The 18890-nt window shown below is 34.4% G+C and overlaps 1 protein-coding gene across 12 annotated transcripts in view; it reads left to right on the top strand.

Moving 5' to 3' along the window:
- Positions 1-18890, top strand: part of GPC5 (glypican 5) — a 730043-nt gene that overhangs the window by 455690 nt on the left and 255463 nt on the right. For 2 of the 12 annotated variants that reach the window (XR_001413541.1, XR_001413540.1), the window contains 2 exons: positions 14444-14555; positions 15166-16885. The exons of 8 other annotated variants lie outside the window; for them this stretch is intronic. Coding sequence is in view for 1 of the 4 variants with exons in the window: in XM_014955526.1 (XP_014811012.1) it covers positions 15166-15213 (48 nt within the window). In the remaining 3 variants the exon portion in view is untranslated. Of the gene's footprint in view, positions 1-14443; positions 14556-15165; positions 16886-18890 lie in introns of those variants that run through there. 2 more of the 12 variants (XR_001413542.1, XM_014955526.1) reach the window with 2 other exon arrangements.

Here is an 18890-nt window from a genome sequence, read left to right as displayed (position 1 = left end):
GGGTTTAATATTTTTCCTAGAACTTTTTTTTTTTTTTTTTTTTTTTTTTTTTTTTTTTTTTTTCTCCCCCCCGAAAAAAAAAAAAAAAAAAAAAAAAAGAAAGAAAGATACAAACTGCAGAATATGAAGTTTATATGAACAAAAAATTGATAATCTGGGATATGAAGTGTCTTTTCCAAAATATAGTCTGTGAGTTTTGAAATATATAAAAAATATGATTGGCAGGATTTCTAATGCATTCTAAAAAAATATTTTAAACTGTGGCTAGATAAATAATAAAAAGTCTATGGTAGAGACTTTATCATGTGTTTCATGTATGATAATATAACTGAATGCATCTCTAAAAGTCAGAAATACCATGTGATTCCTAATGAATCACACGTTCCTGCTGACCACTGTGTGCAATACATAGCTGCTTCTTTATGAAATATAGAAGTTACCCAAAGTCATTTAGATACAGTATATTTTGGGTAGGAAAAGTCTGGTTTTGAAATACACTTGGAAAAAGACTCAACAACGTAGTTTTCAGTACCTTTACAGAACAATAAACCAGATGAGCAATATCAAGCAGGGCTTTGGAAAGTACTGAAATTATGCCGAGGAGGATACGTGTTTGATTTCAAGATCTTCTTAGGGAATCTCTGATTGCACAGCTAACTTCAACTAAAAAAAAAAAACCTGGGAAGCTTTTACTAAATAAGACTTGCTACCTGAGAAAATTGATTGTAGTTTAATTCTCTAAGCTACTGCCTGCAGTATAGAACACCTATATTTTGAACAAACTACATTATTTCATAATCTATAACCCTAAATAAGGAATTTAGAGAATGATTTATCTGATCTATTTAACATCCTAAGAGAAAAACAAAGCTTTAGTATGTCACTTGGAGACAAAGATCTAAGTTTCCTACATATTGTATGATATGGAGTAAATTACTTGTACCCTTAGTTTTCCTCCTGCAAAATATAGCATGCATCACTACTTGACATTTAGTATTTTTGTAAAATGTGCTATGTATTACTACTGTCCCATTAAATACTCTAGCAAAATATAGGTGTGTTATAAGGATAAGTTGTTAAAATACAACTGTTTACCTTGATTTATATTTATTTTCTGTTCACTGTACTTTGTCAATGCCTTTTGCATGGCTTTTTGTATAAACTATTTATCTTGCAAAACTATTCAGCTATGCTTCCATTCAGCTATAATGCCAGTGTCCATGGCTGGAATAAGAGCAATCAATTTAAGATTAAAATAGACAGACCACCTCCTATTTCCCACACCATTGGGCTGTTCATTACAAAGTATGTTTTTCACATATCCAGCTCCACAAACTATCCAAATTAACCAAAAGCTACTTGATGCCTTATCTTTCACATTTTGAAATTTACTATTATTACTAATTGGTACTTTTGGATTAAAAAAATATTTTATCAGCTTTGTTACTGCTTGTAACTGTGATTATGTATATACACATAGGTATGTAAATATTATTTATTTTGAAATTTTGAGTATAGCTGTCTGAGAAAAGTTACAAAGGAAGAAATGGCTTATTGTATTACAGGTTTGCTAATTAATTAAAAAGGAAATGTCATGGTTGATCTCCTTTGATTGTAGCTGTATCCAGTGTTGCAGAAAAGCTCCTGAAGATGTTGGCTATAAAAGTTAAGATGTTATTGAGCATCCACATTCTTCCACTCAGTGAACTGTTAAAACTCTGAGAGCTGGTAAAGATAGAATGGTGACTAACCACTGAGCATTATGGCATTGCCTACCCTTTTGCAATTTCAGATAAAAGCAATATCAGCTTCAGCTTCAGAGCAGATCATGCCTGGTTCATCTATGGTCTGCGATTCTGTAATCATAGCTGCAGCTCTGATTAAAGGCTGCTGTTTTGGAATTGTATGGCAGCTGAATGGTTTTGTAAATTTTGTCTGTAACTGAACTGCTTGAAAGACTTCATTGCATATGAATGCATCAGCACAATCTTCATGCTGACATCAAAATATATTGGAATTTAAATTATTTTCCAAATAAGTATTAATAAAATTGGTAGGTAAAATATTTCTGGCAAACACTTTTGAAGAAAACAGTACCATTGATGCTATACATACATAAATTCCTCCTTAACTATAGTTTACTCCATATATAATTATAGAAATATTAGAAATTTATTCAAAATAAGTACTATTTCAGAACTGAATATACAATTTTGGTTATATATTTTACAAAGATAAATTATTACTAAATTCCTTTGCTTCAGTGGGAGACTGTTTAATGTTTAAAACCATATGTTAAGTTATACACTGAAATTATTCTAAGGAAATTTTTATATGACTTCTGACTTGGAAGAATACACTTACTATTTTAAAGAAAATGGATGCAACCAATATTTTTGCAAAGGCTGTTAATTGGAAATATTTTTTTATTGTATTTAAATGCCTAAAGGTGAATCTAATTTTCTGAGGGAGGAAATAATAAAAATGATAGAAAAAATATGTTTTCTTTAGTAAAGCCAGAAGCATTTGCAGCATATGCATCCATATAGGCTTTCATAGCCATTTTACTGAACATGAGCCAGTAGCTGAGGTTTTTTTTTTTTTAATTTGTATTTGACAGGATGTTGTGTATTCCAAATGTATGTTTATACAGAATATGCCAGAATGACATTTTTAAATATTAATTAGCTGTTCAAACATGTTGCGTATCAAAGCACATCTGGTCTGTGGCAAAACGTGAAAAGAAATGGCACATCAGCTTTTAAGATAGGTTGATAGGGTCACATAGATCAGCTTGTTCTTATCTCCACTCAGGGAGTTTCATCAGCATCTTGCTTTTTATGACATAATTTGCATTTTAGGAGGCATTATAATGTGTGCTGACATGCCAAAATTTTCTGAACAAACAATTGTTATTTGATTGGTGGAATAGAGCTTCAGAACTGGAATATCTGGAACTTTTTTCTTCCTGGAGGTTTAAGCTCACATCATCGTGAGAGTCTGACAGTTCTCGAGATACAGAGTACACAGGCACATGGTGTAGCTCTCTTAAAGTTATGCCTCTGCACAGCCATCAATTTTAGACAGAAGGGACAAAAATGATATCAAGAAACAGAACTCCTCTGTACAATGTAGGTATTCCCATGGGAGAAGGAAAAGCTAGGGTTCTGTTTCTGTTCCCATGATGACTTCTTTACCTTGTTCATCCAAAAGCTCCCCAATGTAGCACATAAAAGCAGATGTAGACACCTTTGTTGTAGATCAGATGAACTACATGCTCATTGTCTGAGAGATTAGATGAAGATGAACTCTTGGACCCTAGTCTTCTGAATTTTATATAAACCTATTTGCGATTTAAGATCATATTAGATTCCTTAGAACCTAATTAATTCCCATAACCTTTTGACTTCCTTAGGTCTTGAGTAAATTTCAGGACAGGTAAAATTTTTAAGTGAAGTCAGAGATTATAATGTAAAGTGGAAATGCTATTTTGCAGTGGTTTTTCAACTCTGGAAATCCTCATAAGATATGGAACTAGAAATTGCATAAAACACATGTAAAGGCATATCTGAAATAGGACTGCTACTATGTAAATACTTTTGAGAAAAGTGGTAAATGATCATTCATTTTTTGAGATAATAATCACCATGATGATACAATACTGGCAGGTATATCTCAGATAATGCTTTTATTGTCTAAGAATCCAAATTACGTGTTGAGATATTAGAAGTAAAATACTGCTTTTAAATAAATGATTCTTTTAAAATCAGGTTATTTAGTAAGCAGTGCTAAGGAATTAAAACAGATTATTCAGAACATTCATGAAGATTATACCAATTTACTTGTGGTAATAGCTGGAAATAGAGACAGCAAAAATGTTAGTGGCCAAGATAAAAATGAACAATAGTTTCCTTTACAAGTTTCAACAATAATAGCACATATCAGAAAAGTTTCAGAATCTGATAGCTGATTTGCTACTACATTAATACCCTGTCCACATTAGAAAATAGAGTTTTTCAATTATTCTATATATTATCTGATTATAGTAAATTTTATGTATAATGTTAAGGCTTGTACCAAAACCTTATTAAATCAGATTTGCATTATTACTTAAATGTATTTTTCTGCTTCTTAACTGCATTAAAGTTCTGCTGGAGTAAGCACTGATGGGTGACTTTTATAAATTCTTCTGTCTGTAGAAGATGAACAATGATTCCTTTGAAGAACAACCTGAGGTTTGCACTGATTCCTATGCAAAGTCCTCCCACAAATCTGTGAAAAAAATTCATCTATGCTTGAAAAAAAATAGCTAACTACCTGAAAAAAATATTTCCTAAAATCTTTGTACTTTTGAAAAGTATTAGGGAGTTGCAGATATGAAAACACATGCAGAGGCACAGTTATTTTACTCTCTCTTTTTTCTTCTCTCTCTTTTTTTTAATTTTTTTTTTTTTTTAGTGAATAAGCTCCTTTTTAAAAAGTAAGTTATTCTTAGGACACTTTCTAAATGGCTGCAAATTGCATTTAGAATATGACACTCAGATGATTCATATGAAATTTTCTGCTTATATTAGCTCTATTTTTTGATTTGTGTGTTCCTGGTGAGAAAAGTGAAAGAAAAAAAGATTTATACTACCAGGCAGAATTTAAGAGCTCATCTCACTGCTAAGAAACTGAAGAATACTGTGAGTTTTTTTAAGGCATTAGTATTTTTTTTTCTATTCCCACAGGGAGTAATATTTTGAAGGCAGGTAGTAACATTAAAAGCATTTTTTGACTCCTAATATTGCAAATGTTCCAAAAACAGTCTAGGTACTTTTTGTACAAAAATATTTAATATTCCAGGTTATTTTCCACTTATCCACTTACATTATCAAATATAATCAAATATTATCAAATATAATATAAAATATATCCACGTATATTATCAAAAATAGTTAATGCTTTTGTTGTGGTTTTTTTTTTTTTATTGTGAGTTTTTTTCCTCTCAGGTTGTTGGTTTGAAGAATTGTGGTTGAAATGTATATTTTTTTCTTCTCACTTTTTTCTTTTACTCAAGCAACTAACTTGCAATATATCACAGCTGTCATTATAATGAGAGAAAACATCATGATGCAGCAGGACTTAGTCAATTCAATTATATAGAAGATGCAGTGAAATTATTTTTGATAGAAACGCACCTGCTGAGGCTGCCTGCTAGGCTAGTCCACAATTAAATACTGTGTAAAAAGTTATTATAAAGTTCATTTAGACAATTTATCTCTCAAGTGTGGCAGAGGAATACTTCCCTGAAGGAAAGACCAAAACTCTGGAGAAAGGTTTATTTCCAAAGTCAAGGTAGATTATGCAGCCTTGTCCTAGTAAAGTGAAGACACACACTGTCTTTAGAAAAAATTGAAAGGTCTAAAAGATTTTGAAGGTGGCCATAGACCATAGATCTACAGCCTTGGTCCGTAGGTCTATGACCAACACAAAAAAGACAAAGATTTCTTAAAGAAAAAAGTCAACCAGAGGTGAAATATTAGAGTCTCTGTCATTAGCACTCCACTGATAATGGATTTCATTCATAGAAATAACACAGTAACAAAAAACAATAGAATTTACTATTGGAAATGCCCCAGAAAAATGAGTGAAGGCATAATTTACCTTCTATGAAGAGCCAGACATTTTGGAGATAGCTTCTCCACCCCAATACTACCAGGAAGAACAAAGTATTTCACCGTGTGAATGACCTTCTGATGCAGATCTAACTGTTCCTGGTTGGTTGTGTCAGATTCAGTAAGTGAAGCAACAGCTTATTGTGCTAACATGAAGCAAAAGCTTTCCATAAAAATACTCATGCTTGGAATTAGCTTGTCACATGGTGCTCATTCACTTTCCTAAGAAGGTCATAAATCACTTCTGGAGCCTAGATATTCCTGACTACAAGAGTCACTACTGTGTGATTTTTTTTACAGCTTATTTTAGTTATTATAGCTTTGTACGATTTTTCTCATAAATGAGACTGATTGTAACACTAATATGACAATTTTGTACACTTCATAATTTAAGTTTTTAAGAACTGCTAGATTGTTTTAACCATTAGGTTGTAAAACTGCCCTTTTATGTTGTCCCATCTGTGAAGATTTTTTCAATAGTCATTCTCAGCAGTGTGAAAAAGATACACAAACCATTTTCTCCAGCATGGTATTGTCAACTGCATGTTTTAAGTGAGTTTGAATATTGTCACTGTAAAAAATGACTTGTGCTTTTGGGAGCTGTTGAAAGTTTTCAAGAGCATTTGTCCACAGATGATATATCAGGAAAAGGAATGACAATTCAATTCTTAAAGCTGGATAACAGATGGCCAGCGTGCCATTGGTATTATTCCTTTGTAAAAGCATCTATAAAAATCTAGTAAAAAATATATACATAGAGTTCTTCAGTAACTTTCAAAAAATTATTATATGATCAACCAAAGAATGTTCTCATTGAAGACTTCCTGAAAGTCTTTTTACCTCTTTCATCAAGTATATTGTACAAATGAATAAAACAACATATTTTAAAACATTTACATATAAATTAATGTATTTTAGGTATATAATTAGAAAACATATTATCTGTACGTTGCTTACATAAGAATAATTTCAATGTGATAACTCAAAGAAGGCACCTGGTAACTCATATTAATATGTTGTCTGCAGAAACCATAGAATCCAAGAAATTAAAAAAAATAAATAACACTTGGATTGATTAATTTAGAGAATTTGACTTTGAGTATGTGAGTGGAAGATGGAGTCTGGGTTCATAAACTCTGTTCTGAATGGTTTCCCAGAAAAGTTTTGGTTCTATTTCAAATTAAACATGGCAAGTATTTGGACCCCACCTTGTTTTTATTTTTTTTTTTCTCAGTTGTTGGCACAAAGCAATGCTAGCCTTGCAAAAACTAATGAACTAATGAATATTTGTCTTTTGGGACTGCAGTAACATAAGAAAGCATCACAGTCTTTGGCATTTTAGAATGCCTCTCTGGCACATGATAGGTTTCAGATATTAGCTGAGATTTGCAGTTAATTCATATCTGCAGAATATCACGCAGGTCCATTTTTAGATATACATTTTATCAAATATTTTCGTTTGCAGTTGAAAATAAGAAATATCCTTTTTCTACTTCCATTTTTTAGCCTTGTTTTGCAACAAATGCAAAGGTGCACATAACTGAAAAGAAGACTGAGTTGTGATACTGATAGGCAAGAAAGCCCTATTTTCATATAGAAAAAGCAATTGCATTTCTGTTTGTATATCACAGAATCATAGAATCATTTAGGTTGGAAAAGACTGTTAAGATCATAGAGTCCAACTGTTAAGCTAAACTGCCAAGTCCACTGCTAAACCTTGTCCCTAAGCACCACATCTACATATCTTTTAAATACCTCTGGGGATGGTGACTCAATCACTTCCCTGGGCAACCTGTTCCAATGCTTGATAACCATTTCAGTGAAGAAATGTTTCAAATAACCAATCTAAACCTCCCCTGGTGCAACTTGAGGCCATTTCCTATCTTGTTGGATCTCATCCTGTAGTTTATATATGGAAGAGATTTGAATAATTATTTGTGCATATACAGAGTTCAAAATGATTCCTTCAAAATAATGAAGGGGTCTTAAACTGGCCAGTGAAAATAATTATGTAAATGCTGTTAATGATTAAATTATAGTTTATTCAATAACATTAATAAATCAATTAAATTTCATGGGTTTTTAATAGCACAATATATGCCCTTGTATTCATGAATAATTAATGTAAGCAACAACAAGAAGAATGACAAAAACAACAAACAAAGACAAATAAATGCGTAATATATGTTGGTTAACTCCTGAAAAGGTTAAGAACATCAAATTTTCAAATATCATGACCTGACTTTAATGACCCAGTAACAGGCTGACATTTGCAGTACTATTTTTATGTAATAACACATCACATGCAAAGATCAGCCAGTGCAATGTAACTGCTTATCTCAAAGGAGAAAAATAAGTAATAATGGTACAAGAGAGGTTAATAACAGGTACAAGTCCAGCCTGGCTTTTATCAGTCTCTTTAGAAAATGAACTGGGAATTGCCGTCAACTTGATTGGAAAACAGAGAGGAGAAATAGATACATATGGGAGACATCAGTCAGAGTGGAGAGGACTGGTCTGTGTGAAGGTTGTTTGCAAGGTTACCTGCTCTGACGCAATGGAAAGCTGGAATTTGCATCTCAAAGCTTTGTTCCTTTCTCAACATAGTGTCACATAAATTGTCCGCCCTGGGGTTTTAATTTCACAGATGTCTAAGCTCATTTAGAAATTAAAGTGCAATAATCTGTGATCCACACTGTATCTCATCATTCTGATTTTTCTCAGCAAATGTTACATGGTGATTGTTTTATTTACACATCAAAATTATACTCAAAGTTAGGGTTTTTTTTTCTTTAGTACATCTGTGCATTTATGTGAAGGTCATAACATTGTCTATTTTTTCTCTAAAGTTTCTGTTTTATTTTTGTTTGTGAACTTCTAATTTTTAAAAATTTTTTATTTTTTATTTTGATAATCTGTGGTCTTCTATAATCCCCAGTCAGTACAGCTGGATGACAGATGCTTTGTAAAGATTTTAATTATCTTCCTCTTTTTGTTAACAGATATTATCCTCTAAGGTACTGGCTCTCAGTTAAAAAAAAAAAACAAAACTATTTTACTGCTGGAGGAGGCTTTTCAACAGTGTAATTGTAGTGTGAATCCTAGTAAAATAGTATAATATTTTTTTACTAGAGGAAATTATTTGATTAATTTTAGTTGTACATTGCATGTTTAGATTTACATAAAAATGCAAACTTGCTGATTTCAGATAGTGATTGGCGGGACTGAATATAGTGACAAGGAAGCAATTAATCAGCAAAACTTGAGCCAAGGTTAGCACATAAGAATTTGATTGCAACCTCCCCACATTAGGGGTATAATTGAAATAAAATTAAAAAACAAATAAAAATAAGATATTTATAGTCTTTGGTCATGGGTGTCCCAGTTCAAAAAAAGTCCAGGGAAATGATTATGTTGGGAATTTCTTTTGAAAGTCTCTTGATTTCGCCTTTGTGGGTTAAGCACAACAGTTCTGGAGCTCCAGAAGCTGCCTGCCAAACATGAGTCCTACTACTTTAAAGCTCATGTTCCGTTTGAAGAACCCTCACTCTTGCAGCTACAGCAACATTTCATGGAGCAGACATGACCTCTCCAGTAATCTGTTCTGCCATTTAAGCTTTATAACATGAAATTACATCTCCAAAACATAATAAAGATTGTGGAACTCCATTACAGAGCTCAATTGGCATGGTTCAGTTTCTGAAGGGCATGTGTTATGGATTCCTGTATTGTAGAGTTGCAAAAACAGACCTGATAAACATACCACTCCAGGTCACCCTCTAATGTTTTTCTAGATACCAAAGGCCCTTTAAATGTTTTTATAGGGTCTTAAAAACAGTAGAAAACCAAAAATTTCCACTATTATTTATAAGAAGCCCCATTAAACTGGGTCTGTTTGAATTAATTTCCTTTTTTTTTTTTTCTTCTCTCTATGTTGGTTGGCCAGACAATTAGATCAACAGAATTGCATTAAAATACAATACTGATTCAGAGCAGCAGTGAGAAGCAGTGCATTTGCTGCTGATTTACAGCTAAATTAAAAAAGGTATGGAAGGGGTGAAAAAGAAAAAGGGATGTTCTGACTGAAATTTTTATAGCTTTGTTATTGCTGTTCTCAGACATCATTAAATATAGTTTTCTAAATAAACCCTTTCCTTAAAAAAGGACAATGTGCAGTAATTACACATTTTACAATATGATTATGATAAAATACACCATATCAGAGGCAAATTGCCCCCAAGCCAGCTTATTCAGACACTTCATGATTTCCCCAGTATAAAGACCTTGAAGTTCTGCAGTTTCAGTCTCTGCAGAGTTGGTACAGGCAGGGTAAGAGAGCAAAGACAGAAGGGCTCCTATACCTTTTGTGTTCAATGTTTTTCAAGGCAGTATCTAACTGCCACTGAATGTGGTATTCGTCTCATTTAACTGCAGTCATCTGTATCTGATCTAATTACCCTTGAATATTTTTGCTAAGGAAAGAAATAGGCATTCCTAGGAAACGTGTCATTCTAATAATGTCATCTAGGGCTAAACTCAGTTGCTTAAATTCAAGGACTTAAAGCCATTTGAGATGCCCTGAGACATTGGCAGATATTTGAAATTGCTTTCCTGGTGTTTGAAAATATTCCAGATATAATAGGCTCTGCAATAGATTTTTGCCTTTCTAGCATGTCAGCTGAAGGCCATGTGGGATATCCCAGATCACCATAGTAGTCACTAGATGTGTTTTTGGCAATTTAATTGAGTTCATGGAATTGAGGTGAACCATTTCCTAGATGAGCCCATTTCTCTCCATTGACTGTAGAAGGAGCCTTCAGACTTAGCTTGGATGTATATTTGATCAGATGAGTCCTCCTTGGAACCTGTAAAATAGCCGTCCTTAACACTGTCAGACTTAGTATCAAACTGGAGTATGCAACTCCCCAGTTATAAGCCTGTTATTGCTCAGAGTTACCTTTGTATTTGTCCCTGATGGTTGAGCTCAACTGTAAAAGTACCAGTGGCTTGGCTATGGGAACCTGACGAGAACCACATAGTAGAAAACTTCTTTAGTTATCAAGTGGCAATGTGGCTGTTCAGCAGGATAGTGACAAGACAGGGCTAGAAAACAGTGATCTTATTCAATGTAAAAAATAACACGAGGCCCCAACCTGATAATAACTGCATTTATTTTGAATACCTCGATTTTTCCTTGACTGTACTGAGAGCTGTAAGACTCCTCAGAGTATGGTATTGTGTTGAAAAGGCTTTTAATATACATTGCAGCAACAGCTCCTGCAAGACGTGGTGTTCTGAAATGCTACTGAAATTAGTGAAAGACGAGGGTCTTGGTGATGTGAGAAATGAACTTAACTTACCACAGGATCTTCCTAGAAAATGGACGATCATCTTCGCATTTTCTTTCAAAAGATTTATTGCATTTGAAGACAGGAGACTCTCTAGGCACTAATGAAATATTTAGTAGGATTTTTGTGTACTTTGGGTTTTTCATTTATACTGAATATAGTAGTGAAATCTACAGTAAACAGTGATGTAAAAATAGAAAGATGGGATTACATGTATAGCATAGCAGAGTACTGAGAATGTGCTTCCATTCTCATTGATTTCAGCAAGAATCAGATAAAGATACAACACAACATGTTGAAATATATGTATTTATGTATTTTATTCAGTAAATGAACAAGCAGAAATTGCTGTGACAAATGTACAAGCTATGGCACAGAGGTTAAAACAGATACATTCACTCTATATAATTAATGGTTGAAGGAAGAATTCACTAGTCTGCTCATGAAGCAGAATAATGATTGTTTTTCATATTCCTGAAGAGTTACTGAAATAAATGTGAAAAAAACCTATAAATTTGAAAACAAAAATACACACACACATATATAAATATATGTATTCTATATATGTATGCTTCGAAACTAGATTACTAGGATAGCATTTGTTTATGTCTGCAATAGATAAAACTTGCATAAAATCATGAGGACTTTCTCTTTAAATGGAAGCATCCCCTCTTATCCATGTATGTATATGTACAGTGTATATACATTCCCCTATATATACAGTGTGTGTACATGTATCAGCTCTTGTCCTCACACACAGGATCCCACATAGATCCCAATAGCTTGACAAGTTTTCCCCAGTTTTCTAACAGTTCTTCATTAGTAAGGAAAACAAGGATCAAAAGTGTTAATTATAATTATATCCATACTTCCTTATGCTTTACTTCTTCCCAGTCACCAGATTTAAGTTGACAATAAGCACAAAAACTTTCTCCAAGTATGTTATGCAAGTTTGCAATATTCTCTTCTTTTCATATACAGTAATAGAGGTCCCTTCAAAGATACATTTCAAACTGTGCCTACCAGCACTTCAAAGCCATCTATTGCATGGTAGACTTAAGTTTAGCTTAATCAGTGTTGGATGTAATGAAAATCTCTTGACAGAAGTTGATATGCTTAGAAATAAGTCTCTGATGCTTCATTATGTATTCACAGAAAGGTGAAATTTGTGGTGATTAACCACACCTCTGAAATGTGTTTCATTGGATTAACAGCTATAATTAGCATTCACTGCTATCAAAGTCAGCTAATAATATTACTTTTTCTACCACAGATAATATTCTTATTGTTAATAATATTTCATTCCATGAGCAAAAATAAAGAAAATACTATTATTGTGCAGAATAGCGTTTACTGTACTTAATTCAGGCCAGGCTTTTTTATTAGTCTGAAAGGTTTTGCTAATCTAAATTAATTGTATATATAAACACACCACCCCTAAAACGTTAGGGAAACAATTTCAAAGAGCTACTTCCTATGTCAAAGAGAGACTACAAGCAGGGACAATTACAGTAAATTTCCATAACCGAATCTGGAAGTGTGTACTTCACATTATTTTTATTAACAAAATAAACTCCACACATGATAAATAACAACATTATTTTTATTAACAAAATAAACTCCACAGTTTATTTACTGTAACTGTTAAAGAGCATAGATCAAATGTCTATGTAGTGCATTCAAGAAACATGCAGTGACATAACGTTAGATCACCATGGTGTGGATTCAGTGTATTGAGTTGTGTCTAGTAAACATACTTTGAGGTATGGATCTATAATTTCAGTCATTTATATATGCAAATGCTAATTTGTTGGTTTTTTTTTTTACTTGGTTTGCTTTAGTTTTAGAGTCTGGAAGTTTCTTGCTTAACTGAAAAGTTTTAATACGTTTCCCAACAGACATACAGTGTTACAACAACTCCATGGAGGCAGTCACTGAAGGAGTAGCAGCTCCTTTTTCTGTTGCAGTGTTAGCTGTGAAGCTTCACAGTCTGTACTGATTATTTCTATGTTATAGCATTAAATGAATTCAAAGCTCAGGCCAGGGCACTGTCTCTTGAGTGCCCATGGTATTGAATTGCTAGTGTGGGGATGGCACAATTTGGGGGTTAAACAATTAGTGCTCTGGGCATGCTTTGCATGGTAGCACAAATGCAGGGTGAGTCTGAACAGGCTGTCTGCATGTAAGTATTTTTGGGAGAAGGGAGAAGAATTTCACTCTGTGTAGGTGAGCTGTGCCATGCCTGATGTAATCAGAACCAGTCTCTGTCTATTTACTACAAAACATATAAGTAAGAAATCAGAACACTGGGGCAGTCAAAGTCTGCCTTATAGTTGCATTGGTTTCGTAATGCAAGTTTGCATCCGCTTGTAGTGGAAGATTGTACCAGAATTCTTTAACTTTGCTGCAAGCATTTGACTCACAAGTTGTGGTTGACTACTAATTAGTCGTAAGAAAACTGATTTGCAGCTTAACTAGATTTGTGCCTTTAATTGTTTTTACAGAAAACAATAATATTTTATAAAAGCTCTCTTTTACTTGACTGAAGAAGTCAAACTCTCTTTATTTAAAATAATTTCTTTAATTCCCTCCTCAGCAAAGTACCTTTTCTGTACTAAGTCAAATCTGAAGAAGTAATTTTTATATTTCAAAATGTGGTTTTACAGAAGCCCTGTAGAACTAGGTTAAAGTACTTAATGTGATGGATCCAGAATAGTACGTGCTTTTCTCCACCATTGCCTTGCCTTGATGATTCACACCAATGTTGCAGTTTATTGTTTCTTTTCAGTCCCTAAGTATTTCAGTCAGTTTATAGTATTAGCGATTTTCACCCAATTACTGCTATTCAGTCACCAGAAATATCTAGTTATTCCTGTGAGATATTCCAGTCCTTCTCCATATCGACGAGAATGCACTCATGAGCAGATCTCAAGAGTACAGTCATGATCTTTATGCCAAGGTCATTTAATAAAAAATATTTAATGTCTTAAATCCTAAGAATGATTGCTGAGAAATTTCACCAAACACTTCCCTATGGGCAAAACTTTGCATACATATGGAACCCAGTTGTCTTCTTGATGTGTTACCTACTTGTTTAGACAGATCAGATGAAAAGAAGAAGAAAACTGGTATGTACTCATATTTCCAATAAGCCGCTGATAATGGATTTTTAATTGAATCCAGCTATAGAATAAAATTTGAGACTATACTAAGGATGTACATTATAGAACATTTTTCAGGATCACAACTTCATTGTGTCATAGAGAGGAGGTGAAAGAACAGAGAAATGCTTGAGTGCTGTATGTATGTATTTCTACCTCCAGTAGCTCAGATACTTAATCACTCTCACAGATATGTTGTGCTTTTATTAAGGTTACAAAGGGTTAGTATTAGCTGCACTCCTTTCAATGTGAAAGAGAATTTCTTGTCTCTTTCCAGGGTTCCCATCAAACAGGATTGTATTCAAATCTACACACTGGCAATGCTTCATAAACCTTTGAACTCTTTGATTCTTATTGGATATTTTATCAAAGTGTTCCCTAAAATAAAGGTGAGACTACATCTATAATGGTACTTCTAGATTAATCTTTTTTGAGGCACTTTTATGAAAACTCAATTAGAACATCTCTTTCCATATGCTTTCCTCTGCTAGCAGATCTCATTCCTAATAACATTATAATATTGTATCAACAATTAACAGCTGTTTGTTTAAAATATTTCAGTTTGGCCATTTTGTCAGAGACATAAACGCTAGAGAATTTGACCCTTTCCATGGGAATCTTTTCAGGATTTTGGCATAAGTGCTGTTTAGCTCTGTGGGCTTCCTTCTATTTAGCTTTTTTAGTATATTCTGTATTGTTCTGTTTGCAAGTTAGATATCACTCCATTGCACTGTGCTTTTTCCTAAAAAATTATTGATCTCTGTTTAATGAATTGTTACTGTATCTTTTTAATACATAAACTGTTTAAAAGTCAGCACCAAAAAAAGCCATCTTGAAAGAGTAAAGCTTTAAGTAGCAGTTACGAAATAGCATATTTGGGATAGTGTCTATCACTTTACCTCAAACTCTAAAAATGCCTCAGCTCTGTGGACAGAAAAGATTTATGGAGTGCTTAATCATACTAAATTGGGAAATACTTATCTCTCCCTTCTCTGTAAGGCATTTCTGGACCCCCTGGAACACCAATGTACATCAAGGTGCATTTAGATTGCAGATTAAAGTTACCGTATGGAAAAACTCAGCTCTCATCATCTCTGTGAACAGCTTGTGTTACTCATCTCATTAGAAGCAAACAACTCCAAGATGGCTGAGTTGTGAAAACACTGGTGTTTCAAGACCAGGCACAAAGAATCAGTTTTAGATTATAGTTTTAGGAATATTTAAAGTAGGATCTGAATTTTGGTGCCTCATTCTTGCTATCACTTGTTTAGTTTTAGTGCCTTCATAATATGTGACTGTAGCCTAATGACTAGGTTTAGGTTTTATATTTTCTATCATTTGGAATCTATTAATATAATAGACAAATAACCATGTCATACAATAGTTTCTTTTTGCACCTCGTGTGTGTTCAGTTCAAATAACTGAGTGGCTGGAAATATATTCAGTGTACACTCACATTAATCTCAGTACAGTAAAAATATGATAAATCTATCCTTGTGCAAATCTGTATGGTATTTTTCATTTTCAGACTCCAAAATGTCTTGTTTTCTGCATTTCTGGGTTATCTCTCTTAGCACATTAATTTGTATGTTTTTGCTGTCTTTAGGAATGCTTTCATGATGGTTTTGTTTTCTGTCAAATGTTATTCATTTCACATACCCTTGTAAGTATCCAGTAACTTACTGGCATGACAAGTTATATCAGCTGCCCTTTATTGTCAGTTATTTCTAAATAACTATTTAGTAGTGATGACTATATGATTTCACATTCTCCCAATACTTAAGCAGTTGTAGAAATTATACTCCTGTCAGACATTGTTGGCTACTGAAGACACTTGACCCGCTTGACTTCAAACGATCATTGAACTTGGAAATCAGTGAACTCCTAGAACAGTTCATGATAAGGATATACAGAGATATTTTTTTACATTTTATGTATAACTTATTCATTAAAGTCTATGAAGATTTTTTTCCTATTAAAATGTACAATGACATTTACAGAAAGCATGAATCAAATGTGGGGGTTTTTTGCTTTTGTTTTTTTTTTTTTTTAATCCAGGCACATCTTTTACTGTTCCTTTCTGGTATAGAACAAGTTATGGTGAAATTGACTTTCTGTCAGCTTAATAAATATTAATGTATTGGATGCAGCCAAGCATCACCCTACATGATCCATCTTTAAAGGTAAAGTCATTTTGCAGGAAGGTCACAATTTATTTATTGTTCATGCATTCTTTTATCCTTGGAGAGGAATCATTATATGAACATTGAGTACATTTGTGAATTGTTAAAACACTGTTGTGGGTTCTCTGCTTACAAGTTTAAGTCAGTAAAATCTGTAAAGCTGCCAGCAATATAGTGAGGCTTTTTTTTTTCATTTTCTCTAATGATTGATACTTTTTAATATTTTTGCAGTATGGAATAATTCAATTCCATTAAATGAGTGTATGGAGACATCTAGTTATTTGCTTATTAAAGTATATTATTTAAAAATTATATTTAATACATGTAGATTTACCCCAATATAAGAATGGTCTGAAATCGAACTAGGATCAACATTATTTAGTCGTCAATATAATAACACTTTCAAGATGGATGCAGTTATAAATTCTCAACATTTTGGAACAGTTTCAGAAACAAAATCTTTATTAGGCCTTCAAACTGAAGGCAAGCCAAATGTATTCCAGGTTCCAAAAGGCAAGGTTCATTCCCCTTTGCACTCTCTCTAGATCTGATAAAGTCTAAGTGATAGAAGAACTATGACAGGAGTTTGCTATATGCTTTGTAATTTAATTTTTCAAGTGTCTTCATTAATCCATATCCGAATTAATCAAAGTCAAATTAATCCAGGGAGACAGAAACAAACTGCAGACTGGAATATAATATCACTGTTGCCTTTGGCTGGTAGCCTATAAATAAAATTTCCTGCAAGCTTCTATTAAAAGTGACCATTATAGTTTATATTTCTTGTTTTGGATTAGAGTATCAGTATTCCAGGCTAAATGCAAATATATGTAAAATGGTTTGAAAAGGATCAAAAATCTGATTTGTCCTTGCTGAAATGAGTTGAGCTATCTGCATTCGTTTGAGCAAAGTATACTAGTTTTGAGCAAAGAATTATAAGTTGTCTTAACATCTTTCCACAGAAAACATGGCGATATTCCTTTTTATTTTCTGCATGCTGAATACAGTAATCTCACTTATCTGTTTTCCAATCCAGCTCAGTTTTCAAGTGCAGTTCACATTATCATAAAATGCTTATTAATGGTCACTGATACCATGTAGCTGACAAGAGCTTATCGAAAAGTGTGTTGCAAGAGAAAACAGAGTTTCCAAATAAAACTTTTTTTCTTGCTATAAAATTCTGTAAGATATATTGATAATTTTTTTCATACCTTTTGGAATGTTTTAGAATCATAGAATGGTTAGAGTTGGAAGGGACCTTAAAGATCATCGAGTTCCAACCCCCCTGCCATGGGCAGGGACACCTCCCACCAGACCAGGTTGCTCAAAGCCCCATCCAGCCTGACCTTGAACACTTCCAGGGATGGGGCATCCACTGCTTCTCTGGGCAACCTGTTCCGGTGCTTCACCATCCTCACGGTAAAGAATTTCTTTCTGGTATCTAATCTAAATCTCCCCTCTTCCAATTTAAAACCATTATCCCTTGTCCTGTCACTACACTTTCTGACAAAAAGTCTGTCACCAGCTCTCTTGTAGGCTCCCTCCAGGTATTGGAAGGCTGCTATGAGGTCTCCCCAGAGCCTTCTCTTCTCCAGGCAAACAACCCGAGCTCTCTCAGCTTGCCTTCATAGGAGAGGTGCTCCAGCTCTCTGATCATCTTCATGGACCTTCACTGGCCCTGTTCCAACAGATCCATGTCCTTTCTGTGTTGAGGACTCCAAAGCTGGACACAGTATTCCAGGTGGGGTCTCACCAGTGCAGAGTAGAGGGGCAGAATCATGTCCCGAGACCTGCTGGCCACACTTCTCTTGGTGCAGCCCAGGATACAGTTGGCTTTCTGGGCTGCCAGTGCACACTGCCAGCTCATGTTGAGCTTTTCATCCACGAGCACTCCCAAGTCCTTCTCCTCAGGGCTGCTCTCCAGCCATTCTCCACCCAACCTGCATTTGTGCCTGGGATTGCCACATCCCAGGTGCAGGACCCTGCACTTGGCTTGGTTAAACTTCATGCGATTTGCATGAGCCCACCTCTCAAGCTTGTCCAGGTCCCTCTGGATGGCATCCCTTCCCTCCAGCGTGTCAACTGCACCACCGAGTTTGGTGTCATCGGCAAGCTTGCTGAGGGTGCACTCTATCCCACTGTCCATGTCTCCAACAAAGATTTTAAATAGCACTGGTGCCACTAGCGACCCCTGAGGAACACCACTCGTCACTGGCCACCAATTGAACATTGAGCTGTTGACCACAACCCTTTGAGTGCAGCCATCCAGCCCATTCCTTATCCACCGAGTGGTCCATCCATCGAATCCATGAGTTTCCAATTTTGAGACCAGGATGTCGTGCGGAACAGTGTCAAATGCCTTGCATGAGTCCACGTAGATGATATCTGTTGCTCTGCCCTTGTCCACCAAATCTGTGGCAGTACTGTAAAAGGCCACCAAATTTGTCAGGCACAATTTGCCCTTGGTGAAGCCATGTTGGCTGTCTCCAATCACCTCCTTATTTTCCATGTGCCTTAGCAGAGGTCCCAGGAGGATCTGCT

The sequence above is a fragment of the Calidris pugnax genome, unplaced genomic scaffold (genome assembly GCF_001431845.1).
Source record: "Calidris pugnax isolate Ruff unplaced genomic scaffold, ASM143184v1 scaffold153, whole genome shotgun sequence".
NCBI lineage: Eukaryota > Metazoa > Chordata > Aves > Charadriiformes > Scolopacidae > Calidris > Calidris pugnax.
This window is presented reverse-complemented; position numbering and strand designations above follow the sequence as displayed.